This window comes from Elgaria multicarinata, chromosome 3 (assembly GCF_023053635.1).
Source record: "Elgaria multicarinata webbii isolate HBS135686 ecotype San Diego chromosome 3, rElgMul1.1.pri, whole genome shotgun sequence".
In the NCBI taxonomy this organism is placed as follows: Eukaryota; Metazoa; Chordata; class Lepidosauria; order Squamata; family Anguidae; genus Elgaria; species Elgaria multicarinata.
Genome location: NC_086173.1, coordinates 22458827 through 22483837, shown reverse-complemented (window position 1 = coordinate 22483837; position 25011 = coordinate 22458827). Strand labels below are relative to the sequence as shown.

General features: G+C 45.8%; 1 protein-coding gene across 1 annotated transcript in view; it reads right to left on the bottom strand.

The window, feature by feature from the left end:
• The window catches only part of ITGB7 (integrin subunit beta 7), a 34400-nt gene extending 11431 nt beyond the window's left edge, over nt 1-22969 (bottom strand). Inside the window, exons 1-12 of the mRNA XM_063119570.1 lie at nt 22885-22969; nt 21510-21583; nt 13647-13848; nt 12534-12704; nt 10701-10942; nt 9021-9179; nt 6523-6618; nt 6335-6424; nt 3446-3589; nt 2862-3055; nt 1008-1225; nt 14-230 (exon numbers count right to left, since the gene is read on the bottom strand). Of these exons, the coding sequence (XP_062975640.1) occupies nt 14-230; nt 1008-1225; nt 2862-3055; nt 3446-3589; nt 6335-6424; nt 6523-6618; nt 9021-9179; nt 10701-10942; nt 12534-12704; nt 13647-13848; nt 21510-21583; nt 22885-22969 (1892 nt within the window). The remainder of the gene's footprint in view (nt 1-13; nt 231-1007; nt 1226-2861; nt 3056-3445; nt 3590-6334; nt 6425-6522; nt 6619-9020; nt 9180-10700; nt 10943-12533; nt 12705-13646; nt 13849-21509; nt 21584-22884) is intronic.
• Nucleotides 22970-25011: the final 2042 nt, after the last annotated feature.

Genomic DNA, 25011 nt, shown 5'->3' with positions numbered 1-25011 from the left:
GTCACCGTCTCACCTGTGCTCTTCACAGGGTGTCTGGCAGTCAGAACAGTGGCTGCAGTGGCTGCCAAACCAACCAGCATCACAGCGGCATCTGTTGCAGACGCAGTGTCCATGCCCACTGCATGGGGTGCCCTCCTGTCTGCACCCACTGGTATCTGGGCTGCACTCACAGGCACTGCCCGTGTAGTTCAAATAGCACTCGCACTGGCCACACCTGCATTGCCCATTGCCTATCAGCAGAGAGAGAGATTAGTCAGCACCATGGGGTCCCTTCACAAAACCAATTCCACCCATTATTATATGTAGATTTTATTCGCCCACTCCCAGCTGGTTTCTGAGATTTTAGCAGGCATTGCCTGCACACTTCCAGTCATCTCTTCATCACCATATGGACTAGGAACACACTCTTTTTAAATGAAAGCCAGAAGTCTGAGGAAACGGAATCCTGGACCACATTACCCCCATTCTGTGCTTTTACTGAATTGCAGTGCACATACAAAATTATTTTATTTATTTTATTATTACATTTATATCTCACCTTTTCCCCCTCCAATGAACCCAAGGTGGCGTACATCCTCCTCCTCTCCATTTTATCTTCACAACAACAACCCTGTGAGGTAGGTTGAGCTGAGAGTTTGTGACTGGCCCAAAGTCACCCAGTGGGTTTCCATGGCTGAGTGGGGACTAGAACCCGGATCTCCCGACTCCCAGTCCAACACCTTAGCCACTACACTACACTGGCACATACAACATTAGGCATTAATAACCAGCTTCACATTAAGACACATGGAGACACTCCCCCTCAGGTTGCAATTCTGTACATACCTGGGTGTAAGACCTACTAAGCTCAGCGGGGCTTACTTCTGAGTAGACGTGTATGAGATTGCACTGCCAGTATCCTACTCATTTTTGCCCCCACTGGTGCAGCTCAGGACTGCCTTTCCCAGAATTCACAAGGTTAAAGAAAGGTGACAATCTTGCTTTTGGAAGATGACACGTGATTTTACCTGCGCAGAGCTGCCCGTTGTACCGGTCGCAGATCGTGTTGTCACAGCTGCAAAGGGGCCCACTTGCCTGGCCGTTGCACTGGCATTTCCCACACACACAATGGCCCTTGCCGCTGCAGACCGGGCCTGTGTCGTTCACATCTCGGCACCTGGCCTCCGGGTCGAGCACCTCCTCTTGCTTGCACTCACACAGCCGTCCAATGTAGCCCTCCTGACAGCTATAATGGCAAAGGGTGTGTGTGTGTCAAATTGGAGCTGCTCTGGGTTTGTCAGAGCTCAACAGACCATGTCAGGCCTATTGCTTCATTATCTTTTCCCAGCCTCACCGCCTTTACACCTTTTCTCTTCTTCCCTCAACAAGTTCAATTGACTTCTGTCCCCTGGAAGAGCACCCTAAATGATCAAAGGATGTGGAGCTCCCTCTTATGAAGAAAGATGAACATATTTTAGCTCATTTTTTTTTAATTGGGAGGTGGGGATGGAACGGGACTGGATAGAGGTTTCTAGAATTTTAAATAGTGAGAACTGTTATTTTCTCTCTCACATAATACTAGAATTTAGGATATTAGATCCAAATTTAAGAGGAATCAATTGTGTTGGCAGAAGTGGACTTCCCATGTCAGACCCCAAGATATACATTCAGGGATGGACAGTGATAATTAACCTTGTTTATTTACAGATATAACTGATGCATCCGCCTGCACGCTCATCAATGGCAAACTACTGGTTGCCTAACAAAACTGTACATGAAAATTACTCCTGATGCAATCGTATCACCTTTTTAAAATAAATAATTTCTAATGCATGAAATATATAAATCAAAAACACAGTCAGGCCTCCGGTTTGTTTGTCCTGTTTGCGCGGTAGCTTCTTTGGGGGAAAAACGCAACAATGAATCAGCTGAAACCCGTAGATTATTGTGGGGTAGACACCTCCAAAATGCAAAACAGCCAGTATGCCTTGAGCTTGGAGAAACACGAATAGCAGCTGAGAGTCGGGGTTTTGGAACATAGAGGGACCTTCCACAAGCTTTCACAGAAGGTCCTTTCCTCTCAGGTCCTGAGTTCAACCCAAGGTCAAGTCAATGTCAAAACGGTTGTAGATTCAGGCCAGAGGGGCAGGGGGAATTATTTCCTCACACAACATGTAAATAACTTAAGGAATTCACTACCAACAGCTACAAACTTAGATGGCTTTTTTAAATGATTAGGCCAGGGGTGGTCAAATACATGGCCCACAGGGCACATTCCAGCCCCTCCAACTCCCTGATGCCCCCAACACGCCACTGAAATTAACCATGGCAAAAAATAATTAATTTACGACTAAGGAGCAAGCTAAATTTGACCTGTTTACCATTTGGTGATAAATAGGTAAGTTTTTTTGCCAGCATTAGGGAGGGGGAGGGAGGACCACAGGGGTGTCGGTGTATATGTGAAAGTAGCTCCTGGAATGTCTGCAGTTATCCACCCCTGGATTAGGCAGATCTATGGAGGATAGCTCTGTCAATGGCTGTTATCTAGGATAGCTCAATGGAGGAAGGGTACCTCCAAATTGCTAGGAAGAAGGGACAAACAGCAAAGGAATGCCCCAAGACATGCCCAACGTCGAGGTTGGCCTAGCTGTGTCACTGCTGAACTTTAGTCATGTGGAGCTAAAACCTCTCTCTTCCAGTGGACACTGTTAGACACTGTCTTTTGAACTGTTTTTAACGTAAATCAAAACTTCATTTCTATACATTCAGATTTTACTGCTTTTAATTTCTCTGTTAGCCACATTAGAGGGGTGTTTTTTTAAAAAAAAATGATACAAAAAAGGGTGTTGTTTTTTTAAAAAAGTTGTAATAAAAATAAATACCTGCAGATGCCACAGGTGAGATTGCCGTGGCCACCAGAACAGTGTTCAGCGTAGGGTTGGATGTCTCCACACTGGCATTCGCATGCCGTCGTTAGCTCTACTTGCAGTTCTTCGCCCACTCCAAGCACTCGTAGCACCAGTTTCTGAGGCCCAGTTAGGCAGGTGGTAGCCTTGATCCTCACTGTGAATTGCACCTATGGAAGGGGAATGAATAAGCAGAGAGCAACCTCCCATTTTAGGGCCAGCCCTACCATTAGGCAGGGTCAGATGGCTGCCTCAGGCATCAGACACTGAGGAGTGGGACTGACTGTGAGGTGATGGAGGACAAAGATGTGGCTGTGACATGGCCTGCTTTAAGCCCCTAAACTCTCCTGCTGCCCTCAGGTCCAGTCCTGTCATCACCGTTGAGGTAAGCTTCAACTGCTAATCTGGCTGGCTTCTGGACATGGAATGGTGAGGATACCATCTTGTCCTTCTCCTCAGGTATCAAAATTTCTTGGGCTAGCCCTGTCCAGCATCACCTGTGATATAGGCCTCATTTGTGTTTTAGGCCTCTTTTGGTAGTCAATGACCTAAGCACTCACCAGTTCGTTGACGCGTACACCAAGGCATTCTCCACCCTGCACACGTCCATATGTTTCTGAGCCACCACAATGTGAGTCGTAAGCAATGGAGATACCGGGAGGGAGGTCTGCGGAGTGCTCCAAATTCACAGAGGATGAGAGGCTCTGCGGAGAGACTGACATTGAGGATGTGGCCTACCTGGCTCAGAGAGAGAGCAATCCTGTGTCTTCTGAGGCTATGGCACTGCACTGGGAGAACGGTCCAGATGCCCATGAAGGCCAACCCTCATGCTGGTGTGGTACCACCCACAGCTATGAGCTGGGAAGATGTGTGCTTCAAACCTCAATGTGGTCATATGTTCACTGACTGGCTTTAGACAAGCCACTATTTCTCACCCTTGGAAGACAGCAATGCAGGCCTACTTTTCAAGGCTGTTGTAAAGATTACTGAGACAATTTTGGGGCCTGTTCAGCAATACACTAAGCCATGGTTAGGCTGATAACCTTTTTGCAGCAAATGGTAAGTGAGCATGTTTAAACTGTGGTTATGAAGCCACCATGGTTAGGAATAGTTCACGTGACACGCTAAACCATAATGTTTAGCTCAAAATACTTAACCACTGTGGCTTATTGAGTCGTCTGAAACACTTTCAACTTTTAAGAACAAAGCTAGATAAAGAGTGGCATACCAATATCCGCATTTTAGCAAGCTTTCCAATACAGCTCATCTTGGGGAAAGCATGCACATAAAATGTGTATATTAGGGGAACATGTGCACAAAATGCATATATTTGGAAAAAATGTACATACAAAATTGTATTTCATGCTGAGGCAGCTTGCAAAGTAACAGTTAAAAGTCGGGAAACTGCAGAACTTTTAACAATAAAGCTGTGGCAAATAGCCAAGGCAGAAAAAATAACTTACCAACTGAAATTAGCTTTATCTGATTTTTATAAAACACTGTTATTTTATATAAAAATCAGGGACATACTCAGCAATATTTGTCAAAAAATTTCCTCAGATTGTGAGAAAGAGAGTAAATATAATTTGCTTTTATGAACTACCCTCTGTCAACAACTAGATTTAGATTTGATGCATTTGTTTGTTTGTCATTGTAGTGTGTGTGTGTGTGTGTGTGTGTGTGTGTGTGTGTGTGTGTTTAAACTACATTTCAACAATGTAAAATGCCTGGAAAAAATATGCAAGTTTAAAAAATGCATACAACATATAGAATAAAAGAATATATTCGTAAGATGATGAAGAAACAGGATGAAACAAGCTTGACCTTAAAAATCCGACAACCTTGGCCAGATTGAGATTAACGGATGTGTCCACCACTATTTATTATAATATTTTATAACCATCCTCATCGTCTAATATTGTTGCAACCTTGCAAATAAGTCCACAAAAGTTAGTAGCCTGTAAAAAAAGAGAGAGTTTATTAGCCTGCTTGGGTTGGCAGAGATGGGATGGAGAACTAGGGAGGTTGTGGGCTCTCCCACACTAGAGGCCTTCAAGAGGCATCTGGACAACCATCTGTCAGGGATGCTTTAGGGCGGATTCCTGCATTGAGCAGGGGGTTGGACTCGATGGCCTTGTAGGCCCCTTCCAACTCTGCTATTCTGTGATTCTAACTCTGACCCTCCACCAGCGGCAGCCCCACTGCGTTTCTATGATGGACGTGGAGGAAGGAGGTTCCTTGCTCTGGCCGCTGGCGTATGTTTCCAAGCAGGGCCCAGAGGAAGGACGGGGCACTCTGAATCTCTTCCACCAGCCTGGTCTCCTGCCTGCCTGCAATTCCTTGCCACCTTTTGCTACCAGGCAAGTGCTTCAATTCAAGGCTTTATTATTGAGGCGGGAGACCCTTCAGGGCCCTTCCGACAGCCAAAAAACTTATACTGTCACATTGGAAGGATAAATGCTCACCTCCCATAATGAAACAGACTGAAGACCTATAACACTATCAACTTTTGAACAGGTGTTATATAGGCGTAACTTGCGAGTGGATAAATACATGGATATCTGGTCTGCTTTTCTTGAAACCTATATATAACTCTCTCCCTCTTCCCCCCGTTTTTTAATGAACGGTACACATAATGAAAAATGATATTTCTATGTATGTAATGTGGTTTTTTTCTTTACATGATGTATTTTCTGTTCTGTTTTGTTGATATTCACAATAAAAAGGGGGGTTTATTGAGGCAGGAGCCTTCATGATTTTCCCCACTCCTGAATTAGAGAGTGCCACAAGCAGAGGGCAGATTCAGCAAATGCGAGCCATGCCAGACTTATACTCACTTATACCAGCCTTCTCCAACCTGGTGCCCTCCACATTTGGACTACAACTCTCAGCATCCCTGAACATTGACTGTGCTGTCTAAGAATGATGGAGTCTAAACAATTGGATGGTACCAAGATGAGGAAGAGTGACTTATACTGTGTTTTTCATCAAAGGAGCTCAGAGATATGCAACTGGCTTCCCCTCCAAGCAGTTCACAGTGCCTGCAGTGGAACACCAGTTTTGTTCTTAAAAGTAGTAATAATGCCTTCAAACCATCTCCTGACAGACCTCAAGCAAAATACATGGAGCTCCCCAGTGGTTTCTCATATGGGTACTGATTGGGTCCACCCCCACTTAATTTTAGACGTGCTACAGAATTGACAAGAGCCCACAGACAGTAGATGACTCAAGCAAGCGAGCCAGGCTACACACACTACAGGAAGGAAGGAAGGCAATGCCCAGAATCATCAGCCATGCTGACTGGATGAAAGTGCCTTTTCAGGCCACACTTTTCATATGGGATGGGGGGAATGAACCGTGTTTGCTGCAGAAGACTAACACAGCTGCTCCTCTGGGCATTTTGACATTGAAACACTTCTGCCCCTCTTGCTAGCCCTGCTCCTCCTCACACTGTAGGCCTCCGCGATGAGCTGCACTACATTGCTGGAATCTTCCTTTAGCTCGCCAACCACCGACTTGGGAATGTGTCTGCTCAGCTCCTGGAGAGGAAAGGAATGGCCAAGAGTGAGGTATGCCTCCCCACGCGTCAGGCATCCCCCTCACAGCCACGCGCGCCCCCTTCCGGAGCAGCACTCACTTCATACATAAGAAGCCTGGAGCCAGTCACCGCGAAGATGGGCTGGATGTTGGATTCCGACAGCACCTCGGCCAAGTGTGCCACTGAGGGGTAGTCCTGCAAAGAGACAGAGCCTGGGATCATACTGAGAGGGCCTCTTCACCCCCATCCTCTTCTCTCTCGTCTACTTCACTACCTCCCACCATTCCTTTTGGTGTAGAAAGTATGGCTCTCTGCCCTCCAGTCTAAAAGTTCTGAAGTCTACAACAACAACAAGTTATTATGTAAATAATAACTACTCTGCATCATTTATACCAGAATCTTAATTAGCTGGCCACAGAATTTGGGATCTTCCCTTCACCCCACCCCAGTAAAGAACATTAGAGTCATGATCTTTAGAAAGCCATGGGTGCAACCATAGCTCAGTGGTGGAGCTGGACTCTGTTTTTCCTTTTCCATATTTCTGGACGATTCTGCAAATCCTGGATAAAGTGTGAAATCAGCAAAAGACAATCACTGAAAGATTAACTTTGCAGATGGGCTTGATTGAATAATTGGACTATGACATAGTGTTAATTTTTCTATTAGTGCCAATTATTGATTGCATCATTTGTACTGGAAAATGTATATAAAGAGTGTTTGGAATCACTGTAACCAGATTAAATCATCACTCTTGTTGCTGTGAACCCTGTTGTAAGCTGTATATCATGTGACCATGTGTGAGTATTGAATTGTACATTGTTTTGCCATAACTAATTATTTTCTGTCAGTAAAGTATTTATTTTTGTACCCTACAAACAAAAATCTCTGCCTTATATTTTTTAGTCTTTGCTATGTTCATAGTTAAGAGCCGCTGTATACGCTGCTATCACTGCGAGTCTGTATTTTACAGCACGCTTAATTTCAGTGATTACCCCGACACACATGCTCCGCATGCAGAAGGTCCCAGCTATCCCCAGTTAAATGGACTTTCAGCAGTAGGGCTGGGAAAGGCCGCTGCCCAAGATCTTGGGAGTAGCCTTGCCAGGCACACCAGACCACACTGGGTTAGGCAGACCCATGGGCCTGGCTCAATGAGAAGGCAGCTTTATATATTTGAATGAATAGAAGCTTATCTGCTCTAATCACTTAGCCACAAACTTCACTTGACCTAGGAGGGGGCATTTGCAAGATAGTTCTCTGTGCCTGGGACAGGTGCCCTCCAGATGTTGCAGATAATAATGTCCATAAACCCCAGTGAGCATGGCCAATGGTGAAGGATTGTGGGATTTGTAGAGGGCACCAGGTTGCCTACCCCAGCTAGGGGTTTCACAAGACATCATGTAAAAAGTACATTTCTTCCATGGCCCAAATTAGATGTAATGCTAAATATGCATCCATCACCATACATGGCAGTTTCACACCTGTCAACTTTAGTGAGATTTAGCTGCATTGTGACATCATGACAGCACACATTTCCCCAGCCCACCATCATTGGCTGCCACTGGTGGAGGAAACGTGGGATACCATGACATCATGACACAGATATTCAATCTAGGCATTCTGGAAGTGGGGAGGGGAGCAAGGCCCATAGGTGCCATTTTTGGGGTGTCACTGCCATTTTTGGTAGCAGCGACACAATTATTGCCACATCTACTGAGAACTTAAAGGCATGACTGTATAGTAAACATTCTCATCTTCAATGTTTTTTCTCAGAGAAGACATTAACATGGGACACACCCCTGCCTACAGTCAGGCATAAGGCCTACATTATCATGCTGACCCCACAGTTGTCACTGGCTCATTGTAGGTCGTAACACTGCCTGAAAGGCTGTCCACAAGCAGCGAATCAGGAGCATACACACCTCAGGTTCATACACACCTCTTCCTCCTTATTCCTATTTCCTCACACTCCTCTCCCCTTTCCCCTCTTTCAGTTTCAGAGCAGTAACTACGGTTACTGGTAACTTTAACCACAGTTAGAGTCAGAACACTGCAAGCATCGGCAAAAACTGGTTTGCATATTGTGGGGTTGGACATGCTTTCACACATGTAATGCTAAACACTGTTAGTTCCAAAACTGAAAGGGGTGGAGAAGAATGCCTGTGTAACAACGGGAGGAGCACACAAGACCAAGGGGGAAAGAAAGGGAAGACGATGGAGCCCAGGAGGCACTCCCGGTTACCTAACCATTGTTAAGCAATAGGGCAGGGTTCAGTGGAGGCCGGTAGCTCCTATTTCAGTGAGGCAGTGAATCTGGTCTGGGTTTCAGTCAGAACCAGTCAGAACTCTAAAGGAGCTACCCCCAAAATGGATTCAGCACCTTGGATAGTTTCTGTAGAGTTCTGAATGAAACCCAGAGTGGATTCACAGCCCCAGTGAAATAGGAGCTACCGGCCTCCACTGGCAGGGTTACATCTGCACTGAGCCATCAACATCCAATATATCAGAGATGGGGAATGTATGGCCCTCCAGATGTTGTTGGACTGAGAAGTAATCTCTATGTTTACTGCCTTTCGAAATAGCTGAGAGGGACCTACATATAGGTGGCTCTTTGTGTAGAGGCCGTTAGCATCCAGGTGGCATCGGCCATCATTGGGCATATAGACTCCACCCAGTTTCCCATCCCCTGCTGTGTGGAAAGCGCCATCTGACGTGAAGACCAATAACTTCGTCACATTACGCCAGCCAATCTGTTCCTGGAAGAAGAGAGAAAATTACATCGCAACTCACCAACATAAACACCTTCCTTCACAGCAAAACCCCTGATACATCAATATTTTGTCTTTGGGTATCTGTACATGAGCACAAAACTTCTCATGAGAATGTAATATTTTCAGAGCAGGTTCATGTGGCATGCTAAAAGAGTCAGGGATGGAATCACAACATTTCAGAGAGTTCACAATTCATATTTTTGAGCCAGATTCCAGAATGACATCAAATGAAAAAAATTAAAAAATTGGTTGCCTAAATGAACGAACAGATTTAAGCTAAAATGCATACTGTGAATTACATGACAGCTGTCAAATACATTCATCTACTGCATGCCAGCTTTCAAATACTGTCAAGTATTGCTTTGGATTGGTACAAAATTAGCAAGAGTTTCCCTTGGATAGCAACTTTAGACAGCCAGGCTATCATGTGATAACTGCCATTTTGACTGCTTCTGAATGCCAGTTATCAGATACTGTCAAATGTTTATTACTATTTATTTATTTATTGCATTTATATCCCGCCTTTTTTCCTTCAAGAAACCCAAGGCGGCATACATAATCCTCCTCCTCTCCATTTTATCCTCCCAACAGCAACCCTGTGAGGTAGGTTGGGCTGAGAGTTTGTGACTGGCCCAAAGTCACCCAGTGGGTTTCCATGGCCAAGTGGGGACTAGAACTCAGGATCTCCCGACTCCCAGTCCAACACTCTAGCCACTACACCACACTGGCTCTCTAATACTGCAGGGTCTCTGGCTCTCATCAGCAAGTGAAGTAATTCTTCACACAGCGCATATTTAAACTATGGAAATTGCTACCATAAGATGTAGTGTTGGCTATCCATCTGGAAGGCTTCAAAAGCAGATTAGACAAATTCATGAAGGGGAAGGCTATCAATGGCTACTAAGTATGAGAGGCCGTATGCCGGTCAATACCAGTTGCTTGGGAACACAAGCAGGAGGGTGCTTCTGTATTCATGTCCTGCTTGCGGGCTTCCCTTAGGCATCTGGCCGGTTAGTATAGGGAACAGGATACTGCACTAGATAGACCTTTGATCTGATCCAACAGCACTGCTCTTGTTATGTTCTTAACCACAGAACACGGTCCAGATTACTAAAACTAATCCCACTGATCAGTAGGTATTTAGCATCCCTTGAATGGAAATTGGAACCCAGAATAAAATGTACAGGTGGAGCAAACCAATGTGAAACCTTCCTTGCTATGGGGTCTCTCTTAATGCCATTCCCCATTTGCACAGGTTCAAGGCTGCGCATTTTGTACACGCATTCCTCTACCTACTGCCTCACAACTACACCCAAAAGGAAGAAGATTACGGCGGGTTCGTTACTGCACACATTAGTATTTGCACACATTTGGATTCATATACTTGTGTGCACTTGTGCATGTGCACACACAGTCCTGCACATGTGTTATTATCGAAACCTAGGTGCACCCCCCAGCCATGTCCCAACTCTTCCAGCTGTGCACAGAGAGTCACCACCTTCTCACCTTGCAAACAGCTGCCTGCATGATAGCATCAAAGCCTCCCTCGGCATCATCCATGTTACCCGAAATGTGTTGCTGGCTAACTCTGCCCTCAAACTCACTGGCGTTGCCGGTGAGCGGCAGCACGTGCCGATAACTGAACGGTGACTGACAGGTGTTGCCTGAACTTGGGCAAGGCTTCTTCCACTTCGATGGCGCCGTGCTCACATAGGGCAGCACAGTCTTGTCAACGAAGGAGCCAAATCCTGCAAGGCAAAGATTCTGCTGTTTTCCTTACTCCATGCTTGTGATTTGCTTTCAATCTCCTCTCATCTTTTTCTCAAATCTCATAGCGTATCTAGTCCTTGCCATCTCAACAAGCTCATGCCAACAAGGTTAAAGCAGCAACCAGGAGGGTTTTGAAGGGGCCCTCCCAATCAGGGATATTCCATGCCTTTTCCCTTAAAATTTCAGCTTCCATTAAAAAAAAAAAAAATGATGGCAAACACTTTGAAGTCCAACAGATTTCAATGGGGGGAAATCAGCAGTGTAATCCTAAACCCACTTACTAGGACTGCCTCCCCTAACCTGGTGCCCTCCAACATGGCTATTTGCGACCCTGGCTAGGGATGATGGAAGTTGTAGTCAAGAACTTCTGGAGAGCATCTTTCTTATTTACTCTAGTTCTATTTCCCCCAATAGCCAAAGTTGTCTGAGAAGTTAAAAAAAATAAACCTAAAAGTACAACATGATAAAACTTAATGCACAATCTTTAAAAGTTTAAAACAGAATAAAAGCAGTGTAAAAGCCAGCATCAGGTTGGGGAAGATTGTATTGGGGAATCAGCCCCAGTTAGCATTGTCTAAATTTGCTCTATTAGAAATATTTAACATTTGCCGGATCATGCTGGAGGTTGCAATCCTATAACCACTTACTTAGGAGTAAACCTCATTGGACTCAGTGGAACATACTTCTGAGTAAACATGTAGAGCAGCCTTCCTCAACCTGGGGCGCTCCAGATGTGTTAGACTGCATTTCCCAGAATGCCCCAGCCAGCAGAGCTGGCTGGGGCATTCTGGGAGTTGTAGTCCAACACATCTGGATTGCCCCAGGTTGAAGAAGGCTGATGTAGAGGATTGCATTGTGAGCCTCTGGTTCTTATCATTATTATTATCATTACTATCATTGTCATCATTATTATTCTAATTTAGAAAACTTAGAAAATGTGCATTGCTCAGGGCAGGTTTCACAACAATTCAAAACAAAACATTCCCCTAAATGAAATAAAACTGCACAAAAATGAAACACATGCACATATAAGGAAAAATGGGCAGGAAGTATTCTATCCAGCAAGTAAGCAGTTAACCTCTTCCCACCTTCCAGTGATCTGACCAATAAATGCAAAAGGCAATGAAATGAAAGACAGGCACCTGTCACTTATTTTTAAAATATTATTAAAATGAATTCCTAAAACATTAAATAACTTTAGTTTAAGCATATTGGGCTGCTGTCCATTTAGGGTGTTTTTTCCTGTTCTGCCTGGACTTACAATCCTGTCCTGTCCTGCCTTGCAGCTGTAGAGTCAGATACATATTTAGGTGCGTGTAATTGGGCTGATGAAAGCAGCATTCTCCACCTCCTGCGCCTTTTCTTCACAGCAGCCCCGCAAGCCCCAGGAAATGCTACACAAAGAATTGGGGGACCCTGTTGGATGGGGGGGAACTGTGGTGCAAGGGAAAGGGAGGGATCCCTGAAAATCAGATGGAGGTCCCTTCTGGGACCAGAGCCCCCCAACCACAGAAGGCAGAACCTATCCAACATTAGCTGCCGCACAAGTTTTGACTTCAGCCTGCCTACCAATCTTCACCGAGGTGGTCACGTCACGGAGGGCAGCCAGCAGGTCACTTCCCAGTCGCTTGATGTTCTCCAGGTCATCCTTCATGGAGTAGGAGAGGTCCATGAGATAGTACAGGTCCACAGGATAGCCTTCAGCCCGTCTGAAGCGTACTGTGAAATTCTGCTCCTCTCCTGTGGGCCCAGAATAGGAAGGAAAGACAAAGTAATTGATATGAGCCAGAGGAACCTCAGGGCTACCAAACTATTTATCTAGCCATCCATTTGCCAGACTTGGGAATAGTCATTCCCAGGCTTCCTCAACCTGGGGCCCTTCTGATATGCTGGACTGCAACTCCCATCATTCCCAGCCAGCATGGTATGGAAGTTGAAGTCCAACAAATCTGGTGGGTCCTAGGTTGAGGAAGGCTGGATTCAACATTCGCCCAAATATGCAATGAAGCAACTAGTCCCATACCCATTCCTTGAGACCTTCTGCAGTGGACTTTCTCCAGGTACTTCTTCCAGCAGAACAATAATCTACAGAACAGAGGGTTTTCTTGGCAGTTGCACCACTGTTACGGATGCTACCATGCCAAAAACTTCCACCTCTCACCATCTTTTAGATGCCAGTGAGAACTTTTTTAAAAAATTTACCCACACATTTTAAAAGCTTTTATCAATTTAACTGAACATATTTTTGACTTGTTTATATAAAACAAACAAACAAACATAGAATTGGTAGAATACATTGTGACATTTCTCTACATCAGGGATAGGCGACCTTTTGGGGCTGGGGGTGCACTTGGCAATTTAAAAAACTGTCATGGCAACCTCCACAAAATGGCTGCCATGGGAGGTGCGGCTAATCAAAAAGCAGAATTAAACATGCTGGCTGGGGCTGATGGAAGTTGATGTCCAACCACATCTGGAGAGGCAATAAACCTATATACACCAGTTTCTGGGGAACGTGGGCAGAAGGGTGCTGTTGCCTTGGTTGACAGCTGGTTGGCCACTGTGTGTATAGAGCCCTGGACTAGATGGACCCTTGCTCTGATCCAGCATGGCTCTCCTTACGTTCTTATGACCATCCTTGCCAAACAGCCCTGGATCGTTCTTTCCATGTGAAGGACTTACCTGGCTGGAGCTGAAGAGAAATCCTTTGAGGTGACAGCTGAGTGAAGGTCTGGTGCTGGGTGCTGTTGCTCAGGGGCCTGTCCTCCAGTATATGCTGCTGGCCATGGGGGTCCATGATCTCACTGGGGAGGCAGCCACGATGCTCCAACTCCAGCCAAGGGGCACAGCGCCCTAAGTCTGACTCACCTGGTTGCACGAAATTCTGGGGAAGAACGGGAGGGGACAGTTTCCAGCACTGCCACAGTGGAGACCAACATACACACATCTCTTCACAGGGATATACTAAAATGCCAGAAAATGACCAGTGGAATGATCGTTGGTCTTTGGGATATGCATTAAACCTAGATGACAGCTTACTACATGGCGCCTTTTAGGAACCATCCCCCAACAGCCAGGAAAGCTTTCCAAACGGCCACTGAAACGCATCGGAATGGGTTGGGTTCCTGCGTCCCGACATTCAGTTTAGTACATCCCATCTATTCACAGGGTGTCACCAGATTTTCACATTTCCCTACTGTCACTATGGCCTCCTACTGCTGCCCCACAACAGCGACAATCTCTTTATACAGGGAGAGAAAGAGGAAGCAGCAGTGACCACTTGGCCCATTCAGGAGCCATTTATATCACGCTGCTTTTCTTGCACACAGCAGAAGATTGTGGCAAGTTTCGCTTTAAAAATAAAGTCAGATTTTCCAGGTCTTTTTTGCAATGAAAAAATAAGCGGAAGAAGTAGGAGGCGCACGGCATCATCTAAAGGACACCCCAAAAAAATGTGAGTGGGCAGTAATGAGCAAGCAATAAAATGCTCATCTGATGATGCTCACAGTCTTGTAGCATAGGTTACACAGCACCATAGTCACTCCCTGTCAGAAGGAAACATAGTGGGTAGAAAGGGGGCACTGAAAGCCATAAAAGGGGGCAAGGCAACCCTAAACATACTAAGAATCAAATTTGGCATCTGATCCACAATTCAGTATCTTGAGAACATAGAACGGTTTTCTTAAAAAGAAGAAAAGAAACAAGATCCTCACTGTTGGAGGTGTTTAGTCAATTAGATAGATTATTAAAAAAACAAAAAGGTGCTCCTTGATTTATTGATCAGCGGACTTTTAAAAACACCTTAAACACTGTCAATGCAGGCACTGAGGAAAACAGCAGGTGATGAGTGTCATCTTAGAAGAGCCATCTGTGTTGCAATGATTTGTGGATTGAGCAATAAACGTTTGGTTGGATAGAAGAGGCATCTTAGAAGAGGGAGCATACCTCTTCTACAGGTGAAACTTCCTGGAACATTTTAGTGTCGTATAAAAACAGAAAAAGTGTGCTGTTTTTTAATATCTAAAACAGTTGCAGTTTTCTTATATGGAGATGTAAACTGATTAATAAGTACTCACAAGATTAAAACTCTCTGATATGATTACTCGACTATGATTTCTTTAAATGGGCGACAGCCCTAGTTTTCTCTCTCTCTCTCTCTCTCTCTCTCTCTCTCTCTCTCTCTCTCTCTCTCTCTCTCTCTTATGGATTTGCAGAGGAGCTTTGAAAAGAAAGGAGGGAGCCTGCCTGCTGAAATTGCGCCCAGATAGAGAGGAAGAGGGAACCAACACTTCAACAGCCAGGAGCTTCAGCGCTGCATAGCTGCCTTGTCTGCCACCCCCTCCCCACTTCCTCCACAAGCTGTGCCCAACAGAAGGGTCATAGCTCAGTGGTAGAGTACCCAGGTTCAATCCCCTGCCTGTCCAGGTATGGCTAGGCAAGATGCCTGCCTGAAACCCTGGAGAGCCATTGCTGCCAGTCAGTGTAGGCAATACTAGGTTAGATGGACCAAGGGTCTAACTCAACGTAAGGCAGCTTCCTAGGTTCTTCTGCAGGCCAAATTATGCAAAATAAGCAAACATGTATTAATGTAAATAATAGGCAACATTCATTCAGGTTAGAGAATCATGTTTCCTAAAGTCCCCATCAGCCACCTTTAAAAATAGCACATACATAAGCAACCATGGCCGTGATGTTGCAAGAAACCCTCCCCCGCCCAACCTGCAAGGGTTTTTCCAGGGCCGGCCCTACCATTAGGCAGAGTGTGGTAGTCATTCTCAGGTAGCTGAAGCTTGGAGGTGGCAGCAAAGTGTTGGAGCAGAGAGCTGTGGGCCGCCTGGTCTGCCTTGCCCCTGCCAAGATAGCGCTCAGCCTTCAGCTGTGGTGGAGGATGCTGTCCACATGCGAGTATTGAAGACAGATTCCACTGCCCGTCCAGTCAGCCTTTGTACATAGAATAAGAGAGGGGGGTGCCATCTTGTCCTTCCTCTCAGGCAGCAAAATGTCTTGGGCCAGCCCTGATCTCATGTGTGCCACTGGAGAAACTCTTTGCTTTTTCTACAAAAGCCAGCGACCCTTTTCCACTTTTCTTCTCTCCACCCCATCCTTTCCCACTGCCAAATTGCCAAGGCATGCAAAACGGCGGCCCCCTCATATCAGTCGGGCTACAGAGGTTTCCTGTTTCTATAGGTGAAAAAACCGCAGATCCAGCCACACTGGGCTGACACCTGCTTGCCTTTTAACCACTGCTTTATCCAGATTATCAATTCCCACCCAGCTTTTGAGAGGGCCGAGATCAGTGGTTTTCCGTGATACAGAAAGGACAATGCAGCACAGCTCTGTTTATCAGGCCTGGTGTCAGCATGTGGCACGGGGGGGGGGGGGGGAACAGAGCCAGGTGGCCCTGTAGTCATTGCCCTGTACGAAATCAGTGACAAGACTAAGGAGACAGAGTAACATCGTCCACCTGCCTTGCGTTGTCTCTCTCTCTCTTTCTCCGGGCAATTAGGCAGACTGAGCCCTCTGTGCCCATCGGGGGTGGGGTGGGGTGAGTTGGGAAAGTAATTTCTTTTTTTTAACAACCTTACATTTAGGCGCTCATGCCTCTTTAAAACAAAAAACAAAATGGCGGGCATGATGTCCTCTTTCTTCCTGGACGTTGTAAACAGAGGGGGATGACCTTGCGATCATACATCGCAAGATCCTCACCCTTCCGTCGTGCTAGACCCGTAGGTCTACCTGAGGCCTGGGTCTCATTAATTTCTGTTTCCCTCCTACCGCATATATTGAAATACTATATATGTTCATGAATTGTATAGATGAGAAGTAGTTGAACAGATATAGCAGAGAGTTAAGAACATAAGAAGTGACCTGATGCTGGATCAGACCAAGGGTCCATCTAGTCCAGCACTCTGTTCACACAGTGGCCAACCAGCTGTCGACCAGGGATCAACAAAGTAGGACACGGTTCAACAGCACCCTCCCACCCATGTTCCTCAGCAACTGGTGCATGTAGATTTACTGTCTTGGATACTGGAGGTAGAGTTAGGCTTGCCATGTTTCTGAGGTTCAGACCACCACCACCACCACAAGACCCAGAGGGAAGAGCAGAGGAGCTAAAGGGTGGGACCAGGCAGATCAGGGATGGAACCTGGCGTTACCTGGTGACAGGATGGCACCTAGTTGGTAGGAGGGAAGAGCATGGTTCCTATACAGCAAGACAGACATCAGGAGAGGGGTGGGGGTGGGGAGTATTGGGAACAGCAAAAGTTATAATCAAGCCAAACTGAAAATGCCCCATACTTTCGTTCCTGAGATTTTACATCTTACCGTGAAGATTTTGAGAAGGCGGCTAAAACCTGAGAATCTATCAGAGGGTTATAGTAATGCTCTTGTTTTTTAAAAAGTTAATGCTATTGGGTTGCCCATGGGAGATGACAACTGCAATTTAATTTGTACATTGTACTACCTTGTTTAAAACTGGAGATATAATAAAAATCTGAGAAGGGAAATGTGAAAAATAGGGACACCCAGCACCAGCAGCTGCTGGACAACCATCTGTCAGGGATGCTTTAGGGTGGATTCCTGCATTGAGCAGGGGGTTGGACTCGATGGCCTTGTAGGCCCCTTCCAACTCTGCTATTCTATGATTCTATGATTCTATGAGGGTCAGTACTTGATCTTGGTGAGATACAATGTTCCAGTAGCGAGGGGCTAGATTTAGATGTTTGTGACAGCTTGCAAACAAATGAGAAAATCTCACTCAAGTTTCCCAGCCTTTATGGGTGTGAAGAAAGGATTAAAAGTGAATCCTGTTTCTTCTTCCACTCAAGTGCTAGTGAGAACTTAGTGTCTATTGGTTATAAGAGAAGCAGTTGGGAGTCAGAAACACCAAAGTTCTATTCTATTGAATTAGTCCTTCAAAGATCTAGATTCCGTATTTGTTGACTATATTTTTTGACTATAAGCTTGTTGTACAATGCACAATAATTAAATTAAATAATAGATTCCAAAAAGTGTAGCTCAGCTGTGGGCTTGCTCACGTATTGATCTTGGAGGCAAATAACTCTCTGACTGAGTTCAGACAACACAATAATCAATGGTGGTTTAAGCAGTCAAAGGTTGGTTATTTAACCCACCATGGGTTGTTGGGTTTTGTGGAGGGAGTTTTTTTAACTAACGGTTGGTTATTTGGCTGAAATAACCAATGTGAAGAACCAACGCTGTGCAGAGTTGGCTATTTAAACCATCATTAGTTATCATGTTGTGTGGATGGCACCATTGGTTATTTCCTCAGCCACCGTTGGTTATGTCATCAGCCACAGAGGCGCAAGGCAAGAGCAGTCAAAATGGTGGCAGGATAGATTTTTGACAGCAATGGCTGATGGGATACTAGCGGGAGGACTGAGGGGGGAGGAAAGGTGGAGGATGAGTGAGTCAACTAAGTTTGGATTAATAGTCAACTCAATGCTGATCCTAATCCACACCAAGAGGTGATAGAATTCCTGACTGCACCCCTTTAGACAGTAGGTGTGTGTGTGGGGGGGATATTTATGAATATGAGCCTTCACCTACACTCTGAAGAGGTATGATCTAGAATTCTGCCATTTTGTCATGGGAAGGCTTCAAGGGCCTAACAACACACATAACAGAATCATAGAATAATAGAGTTGGAAGGGGCCTACAAGGCCATCGAGTCCAACCCCCTGCTCATTGCAGGAATCCAACCTAAAGCATCCCTGACAGAATAGAATCATAGAATAAACAAAATAGTTTCTCCTCAGTTACCGTTTATTAAAAGAAACATAGGACACAGTATCTGCACTCATCATTCCTCTGCTTCTTTAAGTGGAAAACTCTTAGGGATCCAGGGAGATGGGGGGACGGGACGACTCAGGCGGTATTATTGAACAATTCTAATTCTTTTTAAATCTGCATGTGGTTGTGGCGTTGCCCCCACCCCAGCTTCAAATTCCATTGTTATAAGCCAATATACACAACTAAACTGAAAAGGCCGTATGTGATTCATAAAATGAAGCCCGAGCCTCAGCTCAAGCAACCAGGCAGGATGTGGTGAGCAACAATTTCCCTGTGGCAAGAATGGCACCTGGGTGGCTTTCCGGCCATAGCAGCCATGCTTGCCATTGCGGGCCAATTAGTAGCAGTTCTTTAATGCAAAGGGGCTTTTGCTAGGAGGCCCAGCTCGACTGTGCTTGAAGCGGGAGGCATATGGGCCACCAGCTCCAGGCTTTGGAGACCTTTTGGGCAAGACACTGTGAATGGACCCCCTTCCTCAGCGAGTCCACCTTTCTACTGTCATTGTTACCAGCTACCCTTGCTCCTCGTCCTCCTCTTTCTTGTCATCATTGCTTCCACTGGTTTGCTTGGAAGGCTGAGAGCCAGTGAGCAAGTAGGCCGTGGCTTCTATTACTCCTCCTTCTCACCAGCACAGCAGGAGGCAGAGAAACAAGCAGAGAAGGAGAAAGTCCATACACTCAGGGGGCTGGAGGGGCTGCTGTGGGAAGGAGGAGGCAGGAAAGTCTACTAGCGCAGTGGATCCAGCGTCAATCTGAATCCAACTCTTGACAGATAAATTCCAAATCTGAAGGAGGTTCTCCAATATAAAGGCTTGGCTAACCAAAGGCACGGGAGCACCCTTGAGGCTTCAGTAGCCTCAGGCTAGAGCAGCTGCTGGTATTGACTTACTGACTCAGTCTTTGATCTTGTTAGAGAAAGAGAAAGTCTGTGGGAGAAAATGGACTGGAAGGGGAAGAAGTGGAGGCCAGGCTCATAGCTTGCCATCTACAGATGCTGCTTCCGCCTTCCAGGGAACTGTCTGTCTTTGCCAAGGGGCACGTCTGTGTGGCTAGAAGGGTCATAGGATCCGTAGCCCATCAAGGCTACACACATTGCAGCAGTACGAGCAACTGCAGCTCAGAAAGATGACAACAGCCTTAGTTTTGGAGAGATGTGGTTATGGGGAGAGAGGTGGATTTTGGATGCTTTCCTGTGTGGCTCTGAAGATATCATCGTCATCATTTTGGGTGGCTGCGTTTGTTCTTCCCTGTTGGTGTTGTTCCCCGCCTCGATCCAGAGGGAGAGGCGGGTAGTAAATAAATATATTTATTATTGTTGTTGTTGTTTTGCATTTGTGATCAGCAGTACGGAAAATGCACTTTGCAGTCGCTCAGAAACATTACAATGGCAGTGTGTGTGTGTGTGTGTGTGTGTGTGTGTGTGTGTGTGTGAGAGAGAGAGAGAGAGAGAGAGAGAGAGAGAGAGAGAGAGAGAGAGAGAGAGAGAGAGAGAGAGAGAACGAACTTAGGATCGCATTTCCATGCCTCTGAACATCTGAAACTGTGCATCTTCAATGGGATTTACTTTGCTCAAAAGTAAATCCCATTGATTTCAACTGCTGCCCCTTAGTCTGTACTTGGAGGGGAGAGAAAAGGTAAAGGGTGGTGGTGGAAAGATTTCCCCTCTTTCTGCACCCTTTTCCTGAGCACAGACCAAGGGGTAGCATGTAGCAGTTGAAATCAATGGGATTTGCAGCAGCTGCGAGGGAAGAAAGGAAGGTGAGGGGGGAGAGACTCTTTATATCTGTGTGTGTTTTTAACTGCAAAGGAACACCTTCCTCCCTAGGTCTGGAACAGCACTCTTAGGCTGGTCAGCTAAGTCCTTTGGCTGCTTCTGAATCTGCGTGTGCGTGTGCGTGTGTGTGTGTGTGTCCGTGTGTCCCCTTTCCTTTGAGCATGTGAAGCTGAGTGGGGGATGGCAGGAGACACAAACTAGGGGAAGCAGAGATGGAAATGTTCTCCATGGGGGGATCCTACATCTTCCCACCTTTTTCTTTTCTTTTCTTTTTAACAATGGGGGGGGTCCAGTTTTTATTGGGAGCTCCCACATGGGAAAAGATGGCTTAATCTTCTCAGTAACTGTGATTTGCCTCTCAATTTCTCTGCTATTGGAGGTCCTGGCGCTGCATTTGAAGTCTCTTCCTCTGTACACTGGGAGTTGAGATGGCCACTTCCTACCTCCCTTTGCTCCCCCACCCCAGCCACCCATCCCATTTTTTCCCTTTTTAAAGTTGCAAAAATTAAGACTACAATCTGAGGGGCTCTAATGCATTCCATTGAACTCAATGGGATTTATTTACTGAGTAAGCATGCAAAAGAGTTGACTGCAGTCTTATGTAACGTTCTACTTTGGTGTTCAGTAACAGGAGAAGCAAATCCCAATCCCTGTTGTCCGAGGGAGTTGTCTCCACTTCAAACAACCAATAAACAGTAGGAGGAAGTACACAGAAGATCTGGGGAGTGGGGATAAGAACACATGTGAGTGAACCTCTACGGATCTCTCCAAACACGCTACAGCAGAGGTGTAAGTTTACAAGTTTTCATATGCTATATAAGCACTATATAAGCACTATATAAGCGAAATGAGATAATTTGAGGGTCAACCAGAACAAAAGTGTACATGGGATGAGGCTAATAGATAGCTTGGAGGTGTGGGGGGGAATGTCAGAGGTTCATGAGCCACAGAACTCACCAGTTGCTTGCACCAGGCACAGCTGGGATGAGACTGAATACATTCGTGGCAGGAGGGACGAGGCTGGCATGAACCTGCAAAGGAAACAAAAGTGGACATAATCAGGGCCAGCTCAAAACATTTGGCAGCCTGAGGCAAAAGACAAGATGGTTCCCCCATGCTTTTCATGTACAGAAGCTGACTGAATTGGCAACTCAACCCTCAACACTGGCAATAGATTAGGCATTGTCCACTACACCTGACCTGAGGGCGGCAGGCCAGATTGGGGGTGCCGAACAGGCTGTGTGGCATGCACAACTCTGCCCTCCAAGAGAAGAGAATGGCTGGGGGGCTCTGGAAGAACAGCTAGGAAGCTGACGCTGCTGCTCTCCAGCATCTGCCACCTGAGGCAGTTGCTTCACTCTGTTTAATGGTAGGGCCAGCTTTGCACTGGCCCTGCTATTAGACATGCACTGCTCATCCCATATCACCACAGCCACCATCCTGGTTGTCCCAGAAGAATCATGCCTCAACTACCCTATGCAAATTTCAGTTACCTGAATTTCAGCTTTGAGGGGCAGAGTTTGTTCATTTTGTTTTGAAATTCATACATTTGTTGATGAATCCTGAGTCAAATCCTGCTAAGTACCAACTTGACAAAGTGATATTTCTTTTCTTCCTCCTCCCTCCTCCCAACCTCCTAAAAACAGCAACATCTCCAATAGTCAGGTCCCTTGCTCCATCTTTTGTCTCCTCCTCCTCTTCCTCCCACAACCTTGCTTCTCTGTGTGGGCTGCCACATAACACCCTGAACCCACAACAGCTCCAGCTATCCAACGAAGTACCAGGCTCAGACCAGTAAGGCTGCATACTTACCTGGGACCATGTGTTGAATAAAGTGGCACTTAAGTCTGAGTAAACACACATAAGATTGCACTACAAGTCGGGAGGGCTACTCTTGAGGAAAACAATATAGAGTTTACAAGGAGCTCCATCAGACGAGCGTTTTACTGCACGCCCGTTACTGGGCACTCATGGATTTTCGCAGGTCCATCTCACGACATCGTCTGCCTCCTGCGCGCCTCCCGCTTCTAGGCTTCTTCACACGACAAAAAAACACCCCAGTAAGTCCAACTTAAAATAAAGACGGAAGTTGCCCATATCTCCTGCTGTGTGCAGGAGAAACAGCCGGGATCAAAACAGTGCACTGAATGGGCCACGTGCACATTGTTTACTTCCTCTTTCAAAAGAGGAAGTAATGAGGGACAAACGCATGGGTGGAGAAGCAACGGTAAGCAAATGTGATTTTCCCGTGTGATGATGCTTAAAATGGCCAAAATTCTGATCTCCATCTTCTCTCTCTCTCTCACACACACACACCACTTCTCCACTTTACCTATATCTGGTAACTTCTCTCCACACGTTATTGATAGGAGCGTAAGCCAAAGCCACAGTCTCACAGTCCACTGTGCAGGAAACATGGCCTGGAAAGCAAAAGAGGAATGGTTACTTGGAGCAATTTGGCAACTGGAGAGGGAGGGAGAGAGAGAGAGAGAGAGAGAGAGATGTTGCTCCCTTCCTCAATGAAAAGGACAGAACAATTAGGGGATGGGCCAAAGCTTTGTGGTAGAGCATGTGCTTTGCACGCAAAAGGTCTCAGGTTCAACCCCTGCCATTGTCAGTTTTTTTAAAAAGGACCAGTCATTGGGTAAGATCTTTTCCTAATACCCTGCAAAGCTGCTGGACACCAGGCAGAGTAGACAATACTGGGTTAAATGGACAAATATTGTGAACTAATACAAGGCAGCTTCCTATGAAATGGCTTTCTGGGTCTCTGGGTCCAAGGGCACTCTTGCACACAAGGCTTAAATCAGTCCGCAAGGTTCAATGCAATTGCAACATGGACTCAGTTCCATGCATTCACTCTTTAATACGACTGTCCTCTGGATTGTATCCCACATTTGTACATTTCCACATGGCATCAAATACTGCCACACATGAAGCTGAATTGTGGGGACAGCTTCAGGGTGGCTAGCCACATTGCCCAGGACCAAAGCATTTTAAATCCTCATTGTGAGACCAAATATATGTTGCCCATGCCCTCCCCCACTCTTACCCTGCTTAAAATAGTCCTTTTGTGTGTGCAACCTGTCAGAGCAATGCACAGCGCTAGCGCCAGGTTTTGGGGTGGCCTTGGACAAGAAACCATCAATGGTCCCTTCTCACCGCAGTTGTCAACAGGTGCTCTTACTCCACATCCTGTTTCTCATCATTGCCGCCACCTGCTTGCTTGAGAAGCAGGGAGCCAGCAGGCAGTGGCATCTCCTCCTCCTCCTCGCCTGCGCAAGGGTGACAGGCAGATGAACAACCAGGATGCAATAATGAAGAAGTGGAGCAACTCCAGGGGGCTCTTGTCATGGGGCCCCTGCTGGGGTCTGGGCCCTCAGCGGGTGCCCAACCATGCCCACCCTTGACACCAGTCTTGAGATTGCATGCCAATCTGCATATGTTTGCAATCCGAATATGATGTTCTAGGAAAGTGAATGAGGCGATGAAAAGCAGTTTGCAATGGTATTTCCAAAATGCCTTTCCAGAGAACACCATTTCTGAAACATGAGTAAAAACATGCTTTCGATACAAGAAGGAAGCTGTGTGCGTGACTTACTCATTCTGTGCGATCTATATTGAGGTGCAGGCGCTAGGAAATCTCACGAAAGCATTTCAAAGGAAGAGAAAGCTTACTCAAAAGAGGAGAAAGCTGAGAAACCCCGCCCAAACGTTTCAAACCAAGGCCATCCTAGTTGGTAGCCTTTGATCTCTACAAAAGAAAACCAACAAACGAAGAGACCCCAGGAACCACAGCTCACACCTGCCTTGAAGCTCCAACCCTTGACGTGTCTGCTAACTACATACTCTTATATAACGTCCTTTGTGCTACAGGTCAGATTATTTGGGTCAGATTTTAGAGAGATATTTGGGGAGGTCCATATTTGGGGAGACTATAATCTATCTGCTTTGTGGTCTAGGTAAACATCTAATTGCAAAGGCTGCATGTTGTCTCTCTACAGTAGTTGGTGTTAGAGAAAATATCTTAAAGGAGAATGCTGTGCCTTGGCAGGTAGATTCATGCATGCTTAATTTTACACAGGTTTGTGTGAATTTTATTTATTTTAGCTAGAGAGCCAGAATCTTATGTCAGGGGCATTAAACCTCGGGGAGGGGTGCACACTCTCTTTCACCTGACTCCTGATCATTTGGGTAGTTATCCAACTTTTGCATGTTTTTTCCTATTCCAAAAGGTTGCACTGTCTCTCCTAAGGCTTAGTTACTGGCAGTAAGAGCTTTAAGCTAGAATATTCTGGTTTGTTATATATATATATTGGCCCCTCCCCTTATGCCTTTGGCACCACCCACTTCTGGAATGCACCCCTTGAGAGCTCCTCCAAAATTGAATTCAGACATTGGACTGAAAGAGGTTCGACCTTTCTATTCTATATGATCTGATTTTGTGTTCACTTTATTA